Here is a 16,457-nt window from a genome sequence, read left to right as displayed (position 1 = left end):
GTTGATTGTAATGTTAGCGGTTTATCACTGAAATTTTACTGAATTCAGCTTTGTTTGGTGGGTAGGGTAACTTCCTTTTTTTATATAGTTAGGGTAGGAATGTGATGCTTCTTATCCTGGGCAAGTAAGAAGAACTCTGAAACTCTGGACCATATTTAAACACTGATAGTAAATACTTAAAACAGCTAACCCGTACCCCCTACCCCAGTAATAAGTTACGGTTGTTTGGAGCCATTAGTGATAAATTAATAGATTCCCTTGAGGTTAAGTGGAATAAAAACCTACCACCATACAAAAAATTGTTTTTTTGCATGACAACTTACTAAATATTTGAAGGCCATTATCATGTATACCATTCTCGCCCCTCTAAAATGTCATCCCTTTTCAGCATGCTGAGCCTAATGGGTTTCTCACCTGATGTGGCTTTTTAAGCCCTTTCACCACTACTTTGCTACCTGTGTTCTAGTTTGCCAGCCATCCCTCTTAAAAATGTTGTAACTACAGTACAATACTCCAGATGTGTTCTTACTACAAGAGATTGCCTTCCTGTCCTGAGACTGTACATCCCAATTATGTGCTCCAAGATAGCATCATTTAGTTTGGTAGTCATGGCATATAGTGATGGTACATAGTATTTGCAGCAGTCTAAACTCCCTAGCACTTTCCTTCATCAACTGTTTTTAGGTTTTGTCTGTGAAGTCCTGTGGATTTTTTTAAATTGCTTTCTTAAAAATTCAATTGCTGAAGTTTGCTTTATCCATGTTGTTTTATTACGAACTTTGGCTTATTTTTCTTTCTTTATGTTGTTTTTATAATCTAGCATATTAACTAATTCATTTTTATTGTAATCACCGAATTTATTTGTTTTGTTTATGTGAATAGTTGATAGTAGGATACTCTATTGTTATAAATGAAAATGAGATTAATTGGCAAGTCATCCATTTCTTGGTTGCTCGCTCTTGTCACTAAACTGTAAAAATAAATCCTGCAAGCACATTCAGAATCTCCTAATCCGTTTTTTTTTTTGTTTAAGACAATTTATGTTTCAAAATTGACAGGCTTAACAACCCATACACAGAGAAAGGGCTAGAAGCGAGTATACCAAAATAGTAACAGTGGTTGTCTTTGGATGTTCCCCCCCACTTTCTAAGTTTTCTGAAATAATAGAGGCAGTAGTTTTAATTTTTAAGAATTCCAGCCTTCATGTTAAGGTTTAGCTTCCTGTGAAACCTTTTCAAGCTACCTTAGTCTCAAAGTGACTAAACTCAATTTTACATATTTTTTTCTTTTTTAGATTTCCAACAGTGAAAGATGCTAAAATGGAGGGAGGGATATTATGAAGTAAGTTTGAACTATAAAGTCCTTGCATTGAAATCAAAGGATTGTTTTTCTTCTTTCCTTTTATTTTATGGGGAGACAGAACCCAATCCTCCTATTGATGAAGTCATCAGCACACCAGGAGTAGTGGCCAGGTTTGTGGAGTTCCTCAAACGAAAAGAGAATTGTACACTTCAGGTGCGTACTGTTTTCATTTCTTGACTTAAATCTTAATTCCCTTTGCAAAGTTACATTTTATATACAGATTTGTCACTAAATTTAATCTGTACAGTAATTTTTGATAATCATGTTCCTGACAAGCATATTGTAAGCTGCTTTGATAGTCTTGTTACCATCCAGATCCTTGGTTTTCACTCTTTAGAATTCTCACCATTTTTAGTCATAAAGTAATAAAGTTTACTTTATGGTGACTGTGGGTAATACTTATCTAATGGAGAATTGTTTGTAGTAGAGGAACCATTATAGATTGGATCTAATTATGTGCTATGTGTGAAATTTAGTTGTGAAAGATTTTTAGATTATTTGTTGGCTTTCTCAGGGCTGTGTAATACAAACTAGATCAGACTCACTAATCCCCAAACCTGGTCCTAACTAGTCCTCCCCTCTGCCTCATGAGCTGACAAGGAGATAACCTTGTAGGAAATCTCTGTGCCTTTTGCTATCTTAACTTAGTCTATTAATACTGTATTATCTAGGGATTCCAGGACGGAATTCTGGCATGGATAATTTTCACAGTAAAAAGAACCAGTTGTCAACTGATTTATCCTGGGAGTTATCTAGAAATTTTAAAATGCTGTTTTTTTCCTAAATAAAGTTGAATTTTTAGGACATTGATAATCTTTCAGTAGTTAGACTTGTAACCAGTTGAATAAAGTTCTCTATTATTCTTGAACAAGTATCTCTGATACCTAAATTGTCACTTGTAGGATCTATTCTGAAGAACTCAGACCCATTAGAGAGAGACTGCAACTATAAAGATTGGTTAGGTGCCAAGCAGATCACAAAATGGGGTTATTTCCCAAAGTAAATATTTGCCAATAGCAAGTTAATCTTAAAGATAACTAACTGTCACCCACTTGTTTGCTTTTGTCTTACTCTAAGGCTATAGGGGCTGGACATTTTTGTAAATGACAGCAACCCCTGTCCCCAGGTTCTTTACTGTACAGAGCATTATAGGTAATTTAGGAGACTCGATGCTTTGTCTTCATATTTTTTCTCCTTTCCTCTCATCCCATCTTTCTCCTTCTTTTACTCTCTTTGTTCCTGTGATGAGTTCCTTCCAGAGGAAAAACAAGAAATCCAGAAAAGGTAGAGTACTTCAATGTCCAATCACTTTTTCTTCTCCAGTTTGACATTTACTAATCCCCAAGTTCATTTGAATTAGGATTCTGTTTTGCTAGCTGCCTCCTGGATTGTAATTCTGGTCCCCATCTAAGGCCAGGATCATCAGACACCTGAAAAGACAATCAAGTTCACCTAGAGAGCAAGGGAAAGAGAGACTTTTCTCAGAAAAAAAGAAATCCAGACAATCAGCACTGCTGAGGACAGAGCCTGAAATCCTAAGCAACCTGCCAAGAAAACCAGAGGGACCAAATGGAGAGCTTTACTGCAGTTTATCATTTGAAAAGCTTTGTAGGAAGAGGGAGGTAGGGAGAATTATCATTTTGTTCTTGTGAAAATACCTTTCTATCCTGAGTACTTCAGAGATAGTGGATTTGCTCCTGTAATCTAATTCTAATTTAATAGGTGTTGGCAGAGGTCCAGTTCCTTATTAAAGAAAGATGGTATAACCTTGTAGGCCTAAAATGAAGAAAGCTAGACAAATGGGTCTTTACTCATCTCCACATTCTCCAGACAGTGCCCTCTCCTGGCTAACATATGTAAATTCTATGTCATTTTTTATTCTGTAATCCTAGAATTTTTATCTCAGCACATCTGAAGATGAAAGCCTTCAGAACTCTGTAGTTTACATACATCTACATTCCCAGATTCCACCCTTGTGTATATTAATAATTAAGCCAAAAGATTGAGAAATGATTCCTCTGAAAGTGCCTACCTCATGATTTTCACCTTAGCTGTCTAAGACTCGGAAATAACCAGTCTGTTTATTAGCTAAAGGTCAGCATCCCTGGCTTTTCTTCTGTGTACATTTAAGCACAATATGATGTTCTTTCTCCAGTGTGACTAATAGATAACCTTGACTACCAAAAGCAGGAGGAGCAGGTAGATTGAGGGAGACTGTAGAGCCAGGAAGCTTCATGCTCAAATAATGAGATGTGCTCTGGGAAGCTTGGAGAGTATTCCTTCCTCCTCTTCTTGGAGAGCACTAAGATGTAAGTTGTCCCTGATAACTCCCACCCACTTACTAGAAATTTGAAGAGGGTAACTTTGTAATGGTTCTTTTGCCATTTTTCTTCCAGAGAGTAATACTATAGTTAAACTCACTTACATATCCTGTGGAGAGACTTAATCCCATCATTCCATAGATAAAGAACTGTGAATCCTAGTAAAGGGTCTCTTCATTTCCTTTCTGGCTTTTCTTATCCACAAATCAGTGAGGTACCTCAGACCAGAGAGAGAAACATGTCTGCTTTGGGCAGTGCAGCTCAGCTATTCACTTGCCCTCAAATGAGGTGAACATGGGTGAAATCTAGGATTTGGAAGCAAATAGTGCCATGCCACTTTAGCTAGGAGCATTCTCAAGCTCGGTGACACGTAAGCCTCAGAAATGCTTGAGCCCTTGACATGAGATTGGTATGCTTGACAGAAAATTCCCTGCGCCCACTGTTTGTTTTTTTGAGTCCAGACCCAGCATCATTGTACTGTCTTTTACAGTGCTGAGATGGTGTGTTCCCAAACCTTCTTACAGAGGTTTATAAAAATAGCCAGAAATAAGTAAATTGCCTCATTAGATAGCTGTTCTTAAAGTTATGAATTTGAATTAAATTGTTTTAGTTTCCCCATTCCTGCCTTTCTTGTCCCCTCTAAAAGCTTAAAGTGTGATAAACTGCAGTAAGCCCTCATCCTCCTCCATCTTTTCCCATTCTCATTGATTCCTGCACCTTTCTTGAAAGGTTGCTCAGGTGACTCAGGCACTGTTCCCTGCAGAGTCTGATATCTGGGTTTACTTTTCTGATGTGAGCCTTTCTTTTCACTTGCTCTCCAGGTGAGCCTGGCATTTGCTAGGAACCAGAGTGGACCCGGCAAAGTGGCCAGCAACAGAGTCCTGATCCAAATGGAGAAAGGGAACCAGGCGTACCTCAACCTGGAGTGGGAAACTTGATAGGAGGTCAGAAGTACTTCAGCTTTGGATTCTCATTTTCCTTATTTAAGGAACTGAGCACCAGAAGGTAGAGACTGAGAAAGGGAAGAGAGAAAACATCAAATTTTCAGTGTTCCCTTCAGATTTCAGTTGTAGCCTTATTTAGTGAGTTTGTGGAAAGTGAAAAATAATAGTGGAATTACAATGTATAAGCAAGCGTGGATGCATGACAGGTTGTTTCCTTGCATAATGCCATTCTTGAAACACTAAGAACACAGGAATTTAAAACAACAAAGAGGAAGTAAAGGTCGTTTTTTTGGCTGTCATTTACTGCTCCAGGTGATACCATTTCTTAAGATTTTTTTCATCTCTCTGTGTTACTGATTTTTTTCTTGAATTGCATGGTTGCTTAAATTACTTTTTCTGGCCATATCTGTCATAACTTCATGCGGTTGTTTTTGCTGTCAACTCAGGGCTCCCTCCTTTCATGACCCTCTTTCATGTTAAATTCTAACTGGGGCCCAAGGCCGAAACATTAGAAAACAAAACAAAACAAAACACCCACAAAAAAACCCACTGCAATACCCAGTGAAAGAGAAGTTAAATAGTTCAAAGTACAACCATTTTTATTTAAACATAGATATTAAACACATTTGACAGCTGTTGCTTCCAACAGGTGCCTATACTCTCCCATCCTTTTCACTCTCCCATCCCCCTCCTCCTCTCTCACTCATACATAACATATCACACACATACACACGTGGGTATAGAAAATTGCATAGATGTATCTTGAGTTTTTACAAGGTAAACATCAAAGTAATTACCGTGTGTGTGTGTGTGTGTTTTAATGCCTTATTTATTCATGAATATGATGGACTTTTCACTGGCTGTCTAGTTATAGTTATTCATCTATTTCTGTCCCCAGTAATGGCAACTACTTTGGGATTTCTGTTCTTACCAAGAGACCTTGTATCTTCTTTGCTTTCAGAGGTTATCATTGTGTACTCTTACTGATAAACATAACTCTGGTACATTCTTTTGCTGAAATGTCACAATTTCCAATTTTCTTCCATCCATGTTCAGCCTATTGTTTACTTACTCTCCATTTTCCTAATCATTGTCAGTATTTTGTTTTGCTTCTCCATTTTGATTCACTTCAGCAGCATCTGGAGTTCCCTCTCATTTCTTTGTGAGACCTCTCCAGACAAGTAGTTTGGACTTTGGCAGCAATAAGTATTCTAATTTCTTCTCCTTGATTACTCTTTAATATAACCTTTATTCAGGTTACATGAGCATTTCTTTTAAATCAGAATCTCACTGCAATCCATTTTCTCCTTCATGTAGATTGGTGTTTGTGCAGATCTTATTTTTTATAGATTATTTTCCTTGTGATTTCCATTTCTCTGACTTGGTCTCTTTACTCTCTGACAACTTTTGAGTGAACTTTGATCCTGCTTTCTCGTAAGAATGTTTGCCTTTGTACTCACCCCCAGTGAGATTGATGATCTAGTTTTTCCTTGTGACAGCTGCCTTTCAGTTGACCCAAAGGCTTAGAAGAGTCACAGCTTCATCTTTTGATGACTTGTATTGATCTCTCATTCAAGAAGCATACCACTGAATTTTTTTTCTGCATATGTGCTTCATTAAAGGATAAGTAGAAGACAGAATGAGAGAAGGAAAACAAAACTAAAGTTTAATTAAGAACTCAGCTAAATAGAATTTTCAGTGTTCATTCTCAGATTTTTCCTTATTAGCCTAAGAGTCATGTTACTGTAGAGATGGGTAGAATAAGTAAGGTGCTCTATTTTTCTTGGCCATAATTTCTTTCATACCTTCTGTTAACCAGTTTATTGGCCTTTAAATCTTACCTCTGTGTCTTGGTTTGGGGCCTTCTCATTTATTAGAAGCTCTTAAGCTTGAAAGTTGCCTTTTCTATTAATTGTATGCTTGTTAATTTCTTTTGGCCTACTTAACACTTAAAATATCTTTTGCCTTTTACTTTTGCTTGTACTTTATACATTTAAAGTAATGTCCTCTCCCTTCACTTTATCCATCCTATAGACATTATTTCATTTTGCTTTTATTAGGTAATATACATGGTTTAAGGCCAAAAGATACACAAGTCTTTCAGTGAGCAGTGTCTTTTCTTCCCATCCTTGTTTCCCATTCACCCTGACTGTTCCATGTAGGTAACAACACAATATTTAGAGTTTCTTGTGACTTTTTACAGAGATATTCTGTGCAATAAGTAAATTAATGCATATATTTCTTCTTAACTCTTCTAGAAAATATAGTATGATGCCATATTAATGTAAACCATTTTGCTTTCTCTCTCTTTTTTCCATTCATATCTTGAGAGATCATTCCATATCAGCATATGAAGCACTCCCTCATTATTTTTTGGTTTTATGTCATCTGTAACTTGAACTGAAATTTTAGACACTCTGAATATTCCTCTAGGCTGATGTAGAATTCTCCATTTAAAATTAATGTATAATTCACCTGATAGATATATGCAAATAATGATTTTAGATTCTTTTCTTCATGTACAGAAAACCTTATTGTTAGAAGCAAACAAGCTATTAAATTCTAATAAGATAATGAAATTATTTTTATCTTTATAGTTTGAATCAGCTTGGGTACTGACAAATATTGCTTCCGGAAATTCTCTTCAGACCCGGATTGTGATTCAGGCAGGAGCTGTGCCTATCTTCATAGAGTTGCTCAGCTCAGAGTTTGAAGATGTTCAAGAGCAGGTAAAAAATGAAACAGATAAGAGAGGCTCAGGAAAAGAATATCATTTTTCCCCTTGGTCTTATATTCAGAGCTTCAGTTTCACTACTTGGCCTTTTGATAATCCATGGTTTATCACAGGAAGTGGCTTAGAAATCTAAACGTAACCAAAGTAGAAAATTTAATAGTGAATCTAGGTGTAATTTTTCCTAGAAACCTAAATGCATTTTTCCCCTTCCAATCCTGAAATTCTTTTAGCCCTATAGGTATACTTTTTAGACCACGTAAGCAGTTACCAGCTTTTTCTTATAGGCATCTCTAGTGTGATTGAGGTAGCAGGTCTTTGCCAATTTCATACAGAAAAAGACCTAGAAAATATGAATTTTTTATTGTAGTGAACTTTATCAAATCAGTATGATGTTCTTCTACAGCTCTATTGAGGTGTAATTGACCTGCAATAAACTGTGTATATCAAATTATACAATTTGATAAATTTGGGCATACATATATACCTATGAAACCACCATCACAATCAAGATAATATATCTATCACCCACAAATGTTTAATAAATTTCTCTGCATTTTGCTTGCTCTTAAATTCTTTGTTCACTGTTTTCTTTTGTAAGCAAGCTCAAAATCCATTTTTAATCAGCTGAGTTAAGCCACTTGAAACTCTGCTTTGTACCAAGGAATGTTACCCAGGATTGGAGTCCCCTAAGGTTAAGAATATGTGTAAGAATGGTTCCTCTCTTTAAAAAGCTTACTGCCATAAGTGTTCACCTATACATTTAACGTTATTGATCTGCTTTCCCCAGTCCCACTATTTCATTTGATTCCCTCTAGAGTGAACTTAGGAGTGTTAATAGTTAATATCCATGGTTAACTACTGTATAATTTTATAAAGAGCTATTGTGATATGCTGGCATCTTTCTTGAAAGAGCTATGAGTTAAAATTATACAGTCTGTCACTAATGAACAATTCTTTCACAGGCAGTCTGGGCTCTTGGCAACATTGCTGGAGATAGTACCATGTGCAGGGACTATGTCTTAGACTGCAATATTCTTCCCCCTCTTTTGCAGTAAGTCTCTTAATTTTTTTTATTTCTATGTTTATTTTGAGTAATAAAAACGGGCAGTTCTGCAGAAAAAAGTGCATTTTTGGAAATCGTTTAGATTTCCTAGTGTTATTTTCATTACAGATATTTTCTCACTAACTTTTTCAGTTATTTTCTTCAGGCATCCTTTCTTATTCCAGGGCCAAAATTCTGAATTAGTTGTGTTAGAATTAATGCAACTTTATTGTACTGGAGAAAAGCTATTTAAAGATATCTGTTTATTAATAGCAATTTCCTATCAAAAAACCTACCAGTATCGTAGGATTAGTTTTTATCTTATGCCATTAGAGCATTAATGTCCATTATATAGCTTACCATTGTATCTTCATGCTTCTAGGTTATTTTCAAAGCAAAACCGCCTGACCATGACCCGGAATGCAGTATGGGCTTTGTCTAATCTATGTAGAGGGAAAAGTCCACCTCCAGAATTTGCAAAGGTAAGGTACTATTTCCACTCCTCTGACACCAAATGTTATTCCCACTCCTCCAACACCAAATACAATGGTGTATTTTTTTCCTACATACATATATATATAACAATATATATATAACAGTAATGATAATATACACAGCAGTAGTAGTAATATAACTCCATTCAGGCTCCTGGACCCAATTCCAATGTGTGTAAGTATGTGGGAGGGCATCTTCCCACATGCAACACCAAACAATTCTCGAACACCAGCAGAGTGTCCAAAAACTCAACTCAATTCTGAAGGTATCCGCCCAGACACAGCACCAGATTCCCCAAGTTAAGGGCTCTGTCCTGCAAGACTGCCCTCTACCCCCTACTCCAGACGTGGGTCTCAAGCCCTTACTTGTGCTTCTTACCTACCGACTACAGATGGGAGGTTCCAATGACCTCCCCCTTAGGTTGGATTAATTTGCAAGAGTAGCTCACAGAACTCAGGAAAACACTTATACATGTTTACCAGTTTAATAAAAGATATACATTAACAGCCAGATGAAGAGGGGCATAGTGCAAATTCCCAAATAAAGGAGCTTCTATCGTCATGGAGCTTGGGGTCTGGCTTGGTGGTGGAGGCATAGTTCTGGTTCCCCAGGCATAGAAGATCTCTCCCCAACTGAGAAGCAGGATCCAACTGAGCAGAGCTGAGAGTGATAAGCTCCTCTCAGGTGCTTTTGTGAGGGCTTCAATGCATAGTCATGATTGACTAAATTATTGGCAGTTGGCTAATTGAACCTCCAGCTCCTGCCCTTGGGTGGGGGTCCAAAAGTATCTCATAAACATGACAAAACACCCATTTCAACCTTTAAGACTGCAATGTTTTCAGGAACTGGATGAAGACCAAATATAAGGGGGAAATATGTATTTGTTCATCTGAATGACTAAATGTGTATTTCTTATGACTCATATCGCATAAGGATTATGTTTGTGGGAAATTGGCGGAAAAAGTACAATTAAAAGAGCGTATTATTAATATTAATGTGAATAGAAAGGTAATTTTGGATAGAATTTAAAATGTTAGAATTTATCTATTTCTAGAGAAAGAGGGCTTTTTCTTGTTTTTGTGTTCATTTGGGATAAATTTTCAGTGCCTTATATTAAAAGCTTTGAATTAATCGTACAACCCAGCATTTTTTTGTTCAAAAAAAGTATCTAAAATACAGAATTTCCTAGTTTTAGCACTTGTGAAATTTATTAATTTCTTTGGTCCACATAGAGTGTGTTTTGACAAGCAATCTCACTCTGAGAATTGGCATACGTTAAACTTGGCCCTTGAAATTATTTTCCTTGGACTCTTGACTACCTCATCATGCCACTGACAGTATAACCAAAGATGGAAATGCCACACTGGCCACTTGCTACTCTTTCTCCAGAAGTATTAATCACCAAGTGTGTGCCTGGTTGCTTTCTGGAGTTTCTCCCCTCACTTCTGGCTTTTATTCTTTTGAATTTCATAATCATGTCATCTTCCCTTTACAGGTTTCCCCCTGTCTCAATGTCCTGTCCTGGTTGCTGTTTGTCAGTGACACCGATGTACTGGCTGATGCCTGCTGGGCTCTCTCATATTTATCAGATGGACCCAATGATAAAATTCAAGCAGTCATTGACGCAGGAGTATGTAGGAGACTTGTGGAGCTGCTGATGTAAGATATCTTTAAGGAAGTTCATTCTTTTATCCCTATGTTAGTTTTCTAGGAGCTGGTATTTTATATTAATTAAAATGTTGTACTGATTTATTGTGCTTTGGGCTGCTGTCTTTTGTTATTTGTTTATATTGATATCAAGTCTATTTGTTGGTATTGAGGCCTGTAAAGAACCATTCACTCTTCTGCTCTTAGCAGTCCTTCAGCAGAAACATTTGGAAAACTAATCTGTGTAATCCAGTTCATGCTTAATGACCTGAGACCAGCCACTGGATAGCAAAAGGCATATTGCCACTGAAAATAGTCATTCCTTATATTACTGACAATTTAGAGCTTAATCTAGACTGGTATCAGACTTTGAATTTTATTTTGCTATATCTCTTTGTGATGCCTTTGATTTATGGAGTGGAATTTATTTATTTATGGCATAAATAACATGAGATTGTATTAATCAAAATTGTAGGTGATACTATAGAAGAAAAAATGAGAATGATAACATAAAGGGGAAATGGTAGTTAGAAACCATATGAAATTTCATTGAAGTAAGTGCAAAGTAGATGCAAGGAGACATTGCCCCAAAGGTGACATGTGGGATAGATTGGATAAGTATAATGTACATAATACAAAATTCTGGGATTATAGCTGGCCATAGTCTGGGTACAGATCAGCAGCATAATGCTATTGTGAATCATAGTGCGATACTGCAAGAGTCGAAGTAAAGCATTTGAAATCTGGGAAGTAATCTTTTGTATTCTTTAGTATATTTTAGTCATTTCTTTTTAGTCATCAGATCTTAAAATAAATGTGAAGGAACTCTTTTGAGAAGAGTAAAAATAGGATTTTTAAGGCAAGTTAAAGGATATTAACTTATTTAGCCTGAAATCAAGTCTTATCTTCAAATATATAACAGGTTTTGTTGGAGGGGTTTTTTTTGACCAGTAAGTTAGTTAGCTGAAGTTTAACAGAAAAAGTTCACTATTTGCAGTGTGAAGCCTGGCTCTCATTTTCAAGTAGTTCAACTGTTGACATATTTTCAACTATGTGAAAATGATACAATTTATAAAACTTTGAAGGGCTGTACAAATGTTAACTATTCCTCTCCATTATCTCAGCAACCACAGAGACCCAACTAATGAGAAGTGAAAACTATATTAAAGAATGAGAGGGAAAACTTGGAATCTAGGTGATGGAATACCTGAAGATTATTAGGAAAGATACGTATTTTTTATTTAAAAAATACTAAATAAAGGAAAAAACAGCTCTTACAGGAGACACTAAACTTTCCATCACCATGATAGGTTCCCTTAATAACCACCATAGGTACCTTTCTGCTCTAAAATCCTATCACACTGTTTGGTTTGGATTTCAGTCCTAAGGAAAGAGACTAAGGATAGAACTGTTAGATTTAACATTTCTTTTTATGGTTGCAGGCATAATGATTATAAAGTGGTTTCTCCTGCTTTGCGGGCTGTGGGAAATATTGTCACAGGGGATGATATTCAGACACAGGTATGAGTAAGTGCTAATAACTTTTTTCCTTCAAAAATAGTACATTGAATCCCAGGATTATGTTTCTCTTATTGCATTTAAATCTATATTACTGGGGAGAACTGACAGTTTGTTTCACTACAATTTGTTTAAATTTGGCTTAAACAACTACTGTTAATATCTTTACTGTCGCTGTCTTGACTTGTTGCTTGTAGCAGTTGTGGGTCATCCCGTGATGTAACTTACTTTTTTGGTTAGTCATGTTTATTTCCCACTACTACTACTTGAACTGGTTCTTGTAAGCGCGGGAAGCCTCCAGTAGCATCCTTTCTCTTTCTTCATCTCATCTCTGACAGCTTCCTTCTGTTCGTACATAGTAAGTTTCCTATGTGAAGAGGATTCTTCCTCTCTACTTCTTAATGTCATTCCAATCTATGACATTCAACTTCTGTATCAAGATACATCACTCACAGGGAATTATTCTAGCCATTTTCCTTCTTGATCTCTCAAATGCATTGGTAATCATCTTTAAAATGATCTTCCTAGGCTTCTGTAGGATATGAAGTATTTTGGGTTTCCTGTCTCACCGACCATTTATTTCTCCTTTCCCTGTTCTTTGTGGGATTATTCTCTGGGGGAGATACTCATTCACTGATCTTATTTCATCCATCACCCTTGTGCACCCTGATTGAGAATTGAAAATTAGGTTTTAGCCTTAGCTCTTTCTTAACCAGCTCTGACTTTCAGCGAGACAGTTGATGTCTTCACTTTCTAATCTCTAAAATTAGGGAGATTGGATTTGTTCCCTCAGGTGTCTTCCAACTCTCCTTTAAATTTATTCTATGCACAGGTGAGCTCATTATTTTCCCTGGTATACTAAACCTCTGCTTATTTATGTTCCTCATTTCAGTGAGTATCACCAACAGTTTCCCAAGCCAAAAACCTGGACATTAGCTTGATTCTTCCTTCTCATTTACCTCTTGCATCAGTCACCAAGTACCACCTCTACTCAGCTGTTGCAGTGCTGAGTTCAGACATTTCATGTATCATTGCCATATCACCACAAGGATGCTTGTGAAATGCAAATTTGGTCATGTAATTCTCTTAAAATATTTTTATAGGCCACCTATTGTCCTTTGAGGGTATTTAAGATCCTGTAAAATCTGGCACCTTTATAATAGGAATGCTGTGCAACAGAATGAAGAAGCTTTAAACACTGATATGGAAAAATCTCCAGGTTATGTTATTTAAAAAGAAAAACAAGGGGCAGAACAGTATATAGAATATATTGCTACTTGTATAAAAGAGGGGTGGGCAGAGAGGAGAAGAAAACGGTAGGTATGTTTGTGTTTGTGTTAAATTTCTGTGGAAGGATACACAGGAAACATAACTGCCTATCTGTGGAGAACTGGGCGGCTGGGGTATAGGAATGGAAAGGAGGCTTTTAAGCTAATACAGTTCTTTTATATTTTCTGAATTTTTAAACCCTATCTGTGTAATTGCCACTTAAATCATCTCCCCATCCCATGCTGCACTCTGTGCTTTTGCTGTGTTTATTCCTGGAGTTAGCTATGGCCACACTCAGCTCACAGCTTTGGCACATGCTTGCTTCCCTCTGAATGGAACATAGACCTCCATCCCCCATCCCTGCTAGAACCACTTCCTTATATGAATCCACACTTTGCCACCAATGTCTTCTCATTCTTCAGGGCTTGCTGTTAACATTTCTCCTAGAAGGCTTATTTGCTCCCAGACTCTTAAGTTAGGTGCTCTTCTTCTGTTTCATCCATCTTAGTGCGTATCACACTGTATCTTGACTATTCATTTAGTAGATTGTAAACTTAAAGAGGGGGAATTGTGTTAATCTTGTTCATTTTTGTGCTTCTGTAATCTTACAGTTGTTAGCAGAGTGTATAGGGAGTCAAACTATTTATCAAATGAAAACTTCTGCATCTCTACATCTAGTTCCAGCCTCTCTCAAGTTCCTGTCCCTTGTCTCCAGTAGCCTGTTAGATGTTTCTGCTTGCATGTCCCACAGTTTTATCTTCTTCCTCCACAAAGCATGTCCCAAGTCTTCTAATTTCCTATTTCAATTAATGGTATAACTGTTCACCCACACTTGAAACTTTACTGTCATATTTGGTGTTTCCATCTTTCACACTTTGAGTAGCAGGTCATCAGGTCTTGTTGAGTCTTAGTGTTTCTAGATCCATGTCTGATTACCTTAGTTGTGGTCCCTGTTTTCTCACACACAAGGGTTGCTGATTTATCTTCCTTCTCTCACAACATTTACCCTCTGTTTATTCTAATATAGCTTAATTTTTCCTAAAACAAACTTGTTTATATTACTTTCCTTTTAGAAACAGCTTCTTTAATGTCTATGAGACAAAAAACCTTGAAAGACTTGAAGGAATTTGTTACTTTAATATTTATTCTCATTTTTATATCTAGGCTACTGCTAATTTTTGGGGAACAGAACCCTTCCTTTAATAGCCTCACTGGTGTATTTTTTGCTTATTTTGGTACTTTGTGGTAGCCTGTCTTAGCAGTTTTTCATTTCCAGTCTTTCTGTCTGCTGTCCTCTTGCTTCTTTGCTTGTGAAATTCTATTTATTTCTAGGTGTTTCCCCACTCCCAAAAGTCATTTCCTTCCTGATTGTTCCTTCCCAAGTATGATCTTCAACTTCTGACATGTTTATTCTAAACCACATCTTTGGCATTTAAAAAATTGCTTTCTGACATATTCTGTACTATTAGAAAGATTGTACCTGTTCAGCCACGGCTTAGTTTTAGTTTATTTTCAGCTGTATTAGTAGGCAACATGTGGCTTCATTTCCTTTTGCATCTCTTTCATTACTTGTGAGGTAATTTTCTTATTACAATTGTAGTTTCTCTTAGCAATTTATATATTGTGGACAGCAACCCTCTTACCTATTGCAGATATCATTTCACATTGTAGTGTGCATTTTGATTTTTGTATAATTTTTTGACAGGGAAAATTTTCTATTTGGTGATATTTTTATATTCCCCCTATAATTTCTTCCATTGTTTTTATATTTGGAAAGTCCTTCACTGTCCCCCAAACCAGCTATTTACTGATATTTTTCTTCTGTTTTATGGTTTCCTTTCTATGTTTATTCTTTAAATGGGCTGCATATTTACTTTGGTAACTGGGATTAAGAATTGATTTTGAAAAATGTTTTTCAACTACTTAACCATTTATTCTAGCACTAGCTCTTAAGACTCCCAGACATTGGAGGAAGAGCAGATTAACTTTTTTATATATTTAGTTCTTTGGAAATATGTGCATTTGTTTCTGAACTAAAGTATCTATTCTCTTGTTTGGGGATTGATTCTTGAGCTTGCCACATATTATTTTAATCATTATATGTCTTGTTTATCTTTGTATACTATAAAGCACCTGGTATACTTGATTAAGTATGAGTTGGTTCATTAACTACCAGGTAGAGAATTATCAGATGATATAAAAATCTGAGACCACTTTTGAATTTTCTGGGTGCTTGGTATGTTTACCCACCCAAAAGACATTTTAATGTGCTATAGGGAGAGGAATGTGAATGACTAATACATTATTGTGTCTTATTAAGTACAGTTGTTTTAGCAGTTGTGAATATGTATAATGAAACTTTCTGATAATCTTAGAAACTAATTCTTATTAGCAGTGAATAGTTTTCTACATATATAAAGTTGTTTCTAAAATATTGAAGAGAGCCATTATTTCTTTGCCTATATTTTCCCTAAAATAAAGTCTTTGAGTTAAAGATTACTTTTATTTGGGTCAGTAAAATAAATAACATTTTCAACCTTTTTCTTTTAGGTAATTTTGAATTGCTCAGCTCTGCAGAGTTTATTGCATTTACTGAGTAGCCCAAAGGAATCTATCAAAAAGGAAGCATGTTGGACAATATCTAATATCACAGCTGGAAATAGGGCACAGATCCAGGTAATCTCATAGCACCTGTCTTTTTTTCTAGATTTTTATTGATAATTAAGGTTTCTTTCAATCAGCCTTTAAAATTATATATGTATTTTTTCATATTGCCTTGGACACCACTAACTTCCACTGTTGTTGTTTTGCTTAGTCTCCTTTTCGATGCTAACTTATTGAAGTTGAGTCTTTTGAATCTTACACTTAGGCCTTTTTAGTTTTTCCCTTTGCCTTTAATATTTGATTATTTGCCAAGACCCAAGAAAATTATGTCTAGTATTTTCAAAATATTTTGATAGACTTTATGCTGAACAGATTTGTAAAGCCAAATATTTATATTCTAGTGAACCCCATATATTGGATTGTTTTAATTTTTCATGAGCCCTTGGGGACCCATTTTTCTCTAAATGATTATCTGCCCTTTACTTTTGTCCTTGTATTAGTGGGAGAGTAACCCAAGTGTA

The 16,457-nt window shown here is 36.1% G+C and overlaps 1 protein-coding gene across 3 annotated transcripts in view; it reads left to right on the top strand.

Moving 5' to 3' along the window:
- The window catches only part of KPNA1 (karyopherin subunit alpha 1), a 90,568-nt gene that overhangs the window by 62,884 nt on the left and 11,227 nt on the right, over positions 1-16,457 (top strand). For all 3 annotated transcript variants that reach the window (XM_036883352.2, XM_036883351.2, XM_036883353.2), the window contains 7 exons: positions 1,421-1,515; positions 7,225-7,356; positions 8,324-8,412; positions 8,786-8,885; positions 10,394-10,557; positions 11,988-12,066; positions 15,883-16,008. In XM_036883352.2, coding sequence (XP_036739247.1) covers positions 1,421-1,515; positions 7,225-7,356; positions 8,324-8,412; positions 8,786-8,885; positions 10,394-10,557; positions 11,988-12,066; positions 15,883-16,008 — 785 coding nt within the window. The remainder of the gene's footprint in view (positions 1-1,420; positions 1,516-7,224; positions 7,357-8,323; positions 8,413-8,785; positions 8,886-10,393; positions 10,558-11,987; positions 12,067-15,882; positions 16,009-16,457) is intronic.

Source organism: Manis pentadactyla, chromosome 1 (assembly GCF_030020395.1).
Source record: "Manis pentadactyla isolate mManPen7 chromosome 1, mManPen7.hap1, whole genome shotgun sequence".
NCBI classification, from domain to species: Eukaryota; Metazoa; Chordata; class Mammalia; order Pholidota; family Manidae; genus Manis; species Manis pentadactyla.
Note: the sequence above shows the minus strand (reverse complement) of the source record. Positions and strands in the feature narration are given on the sequence as shown.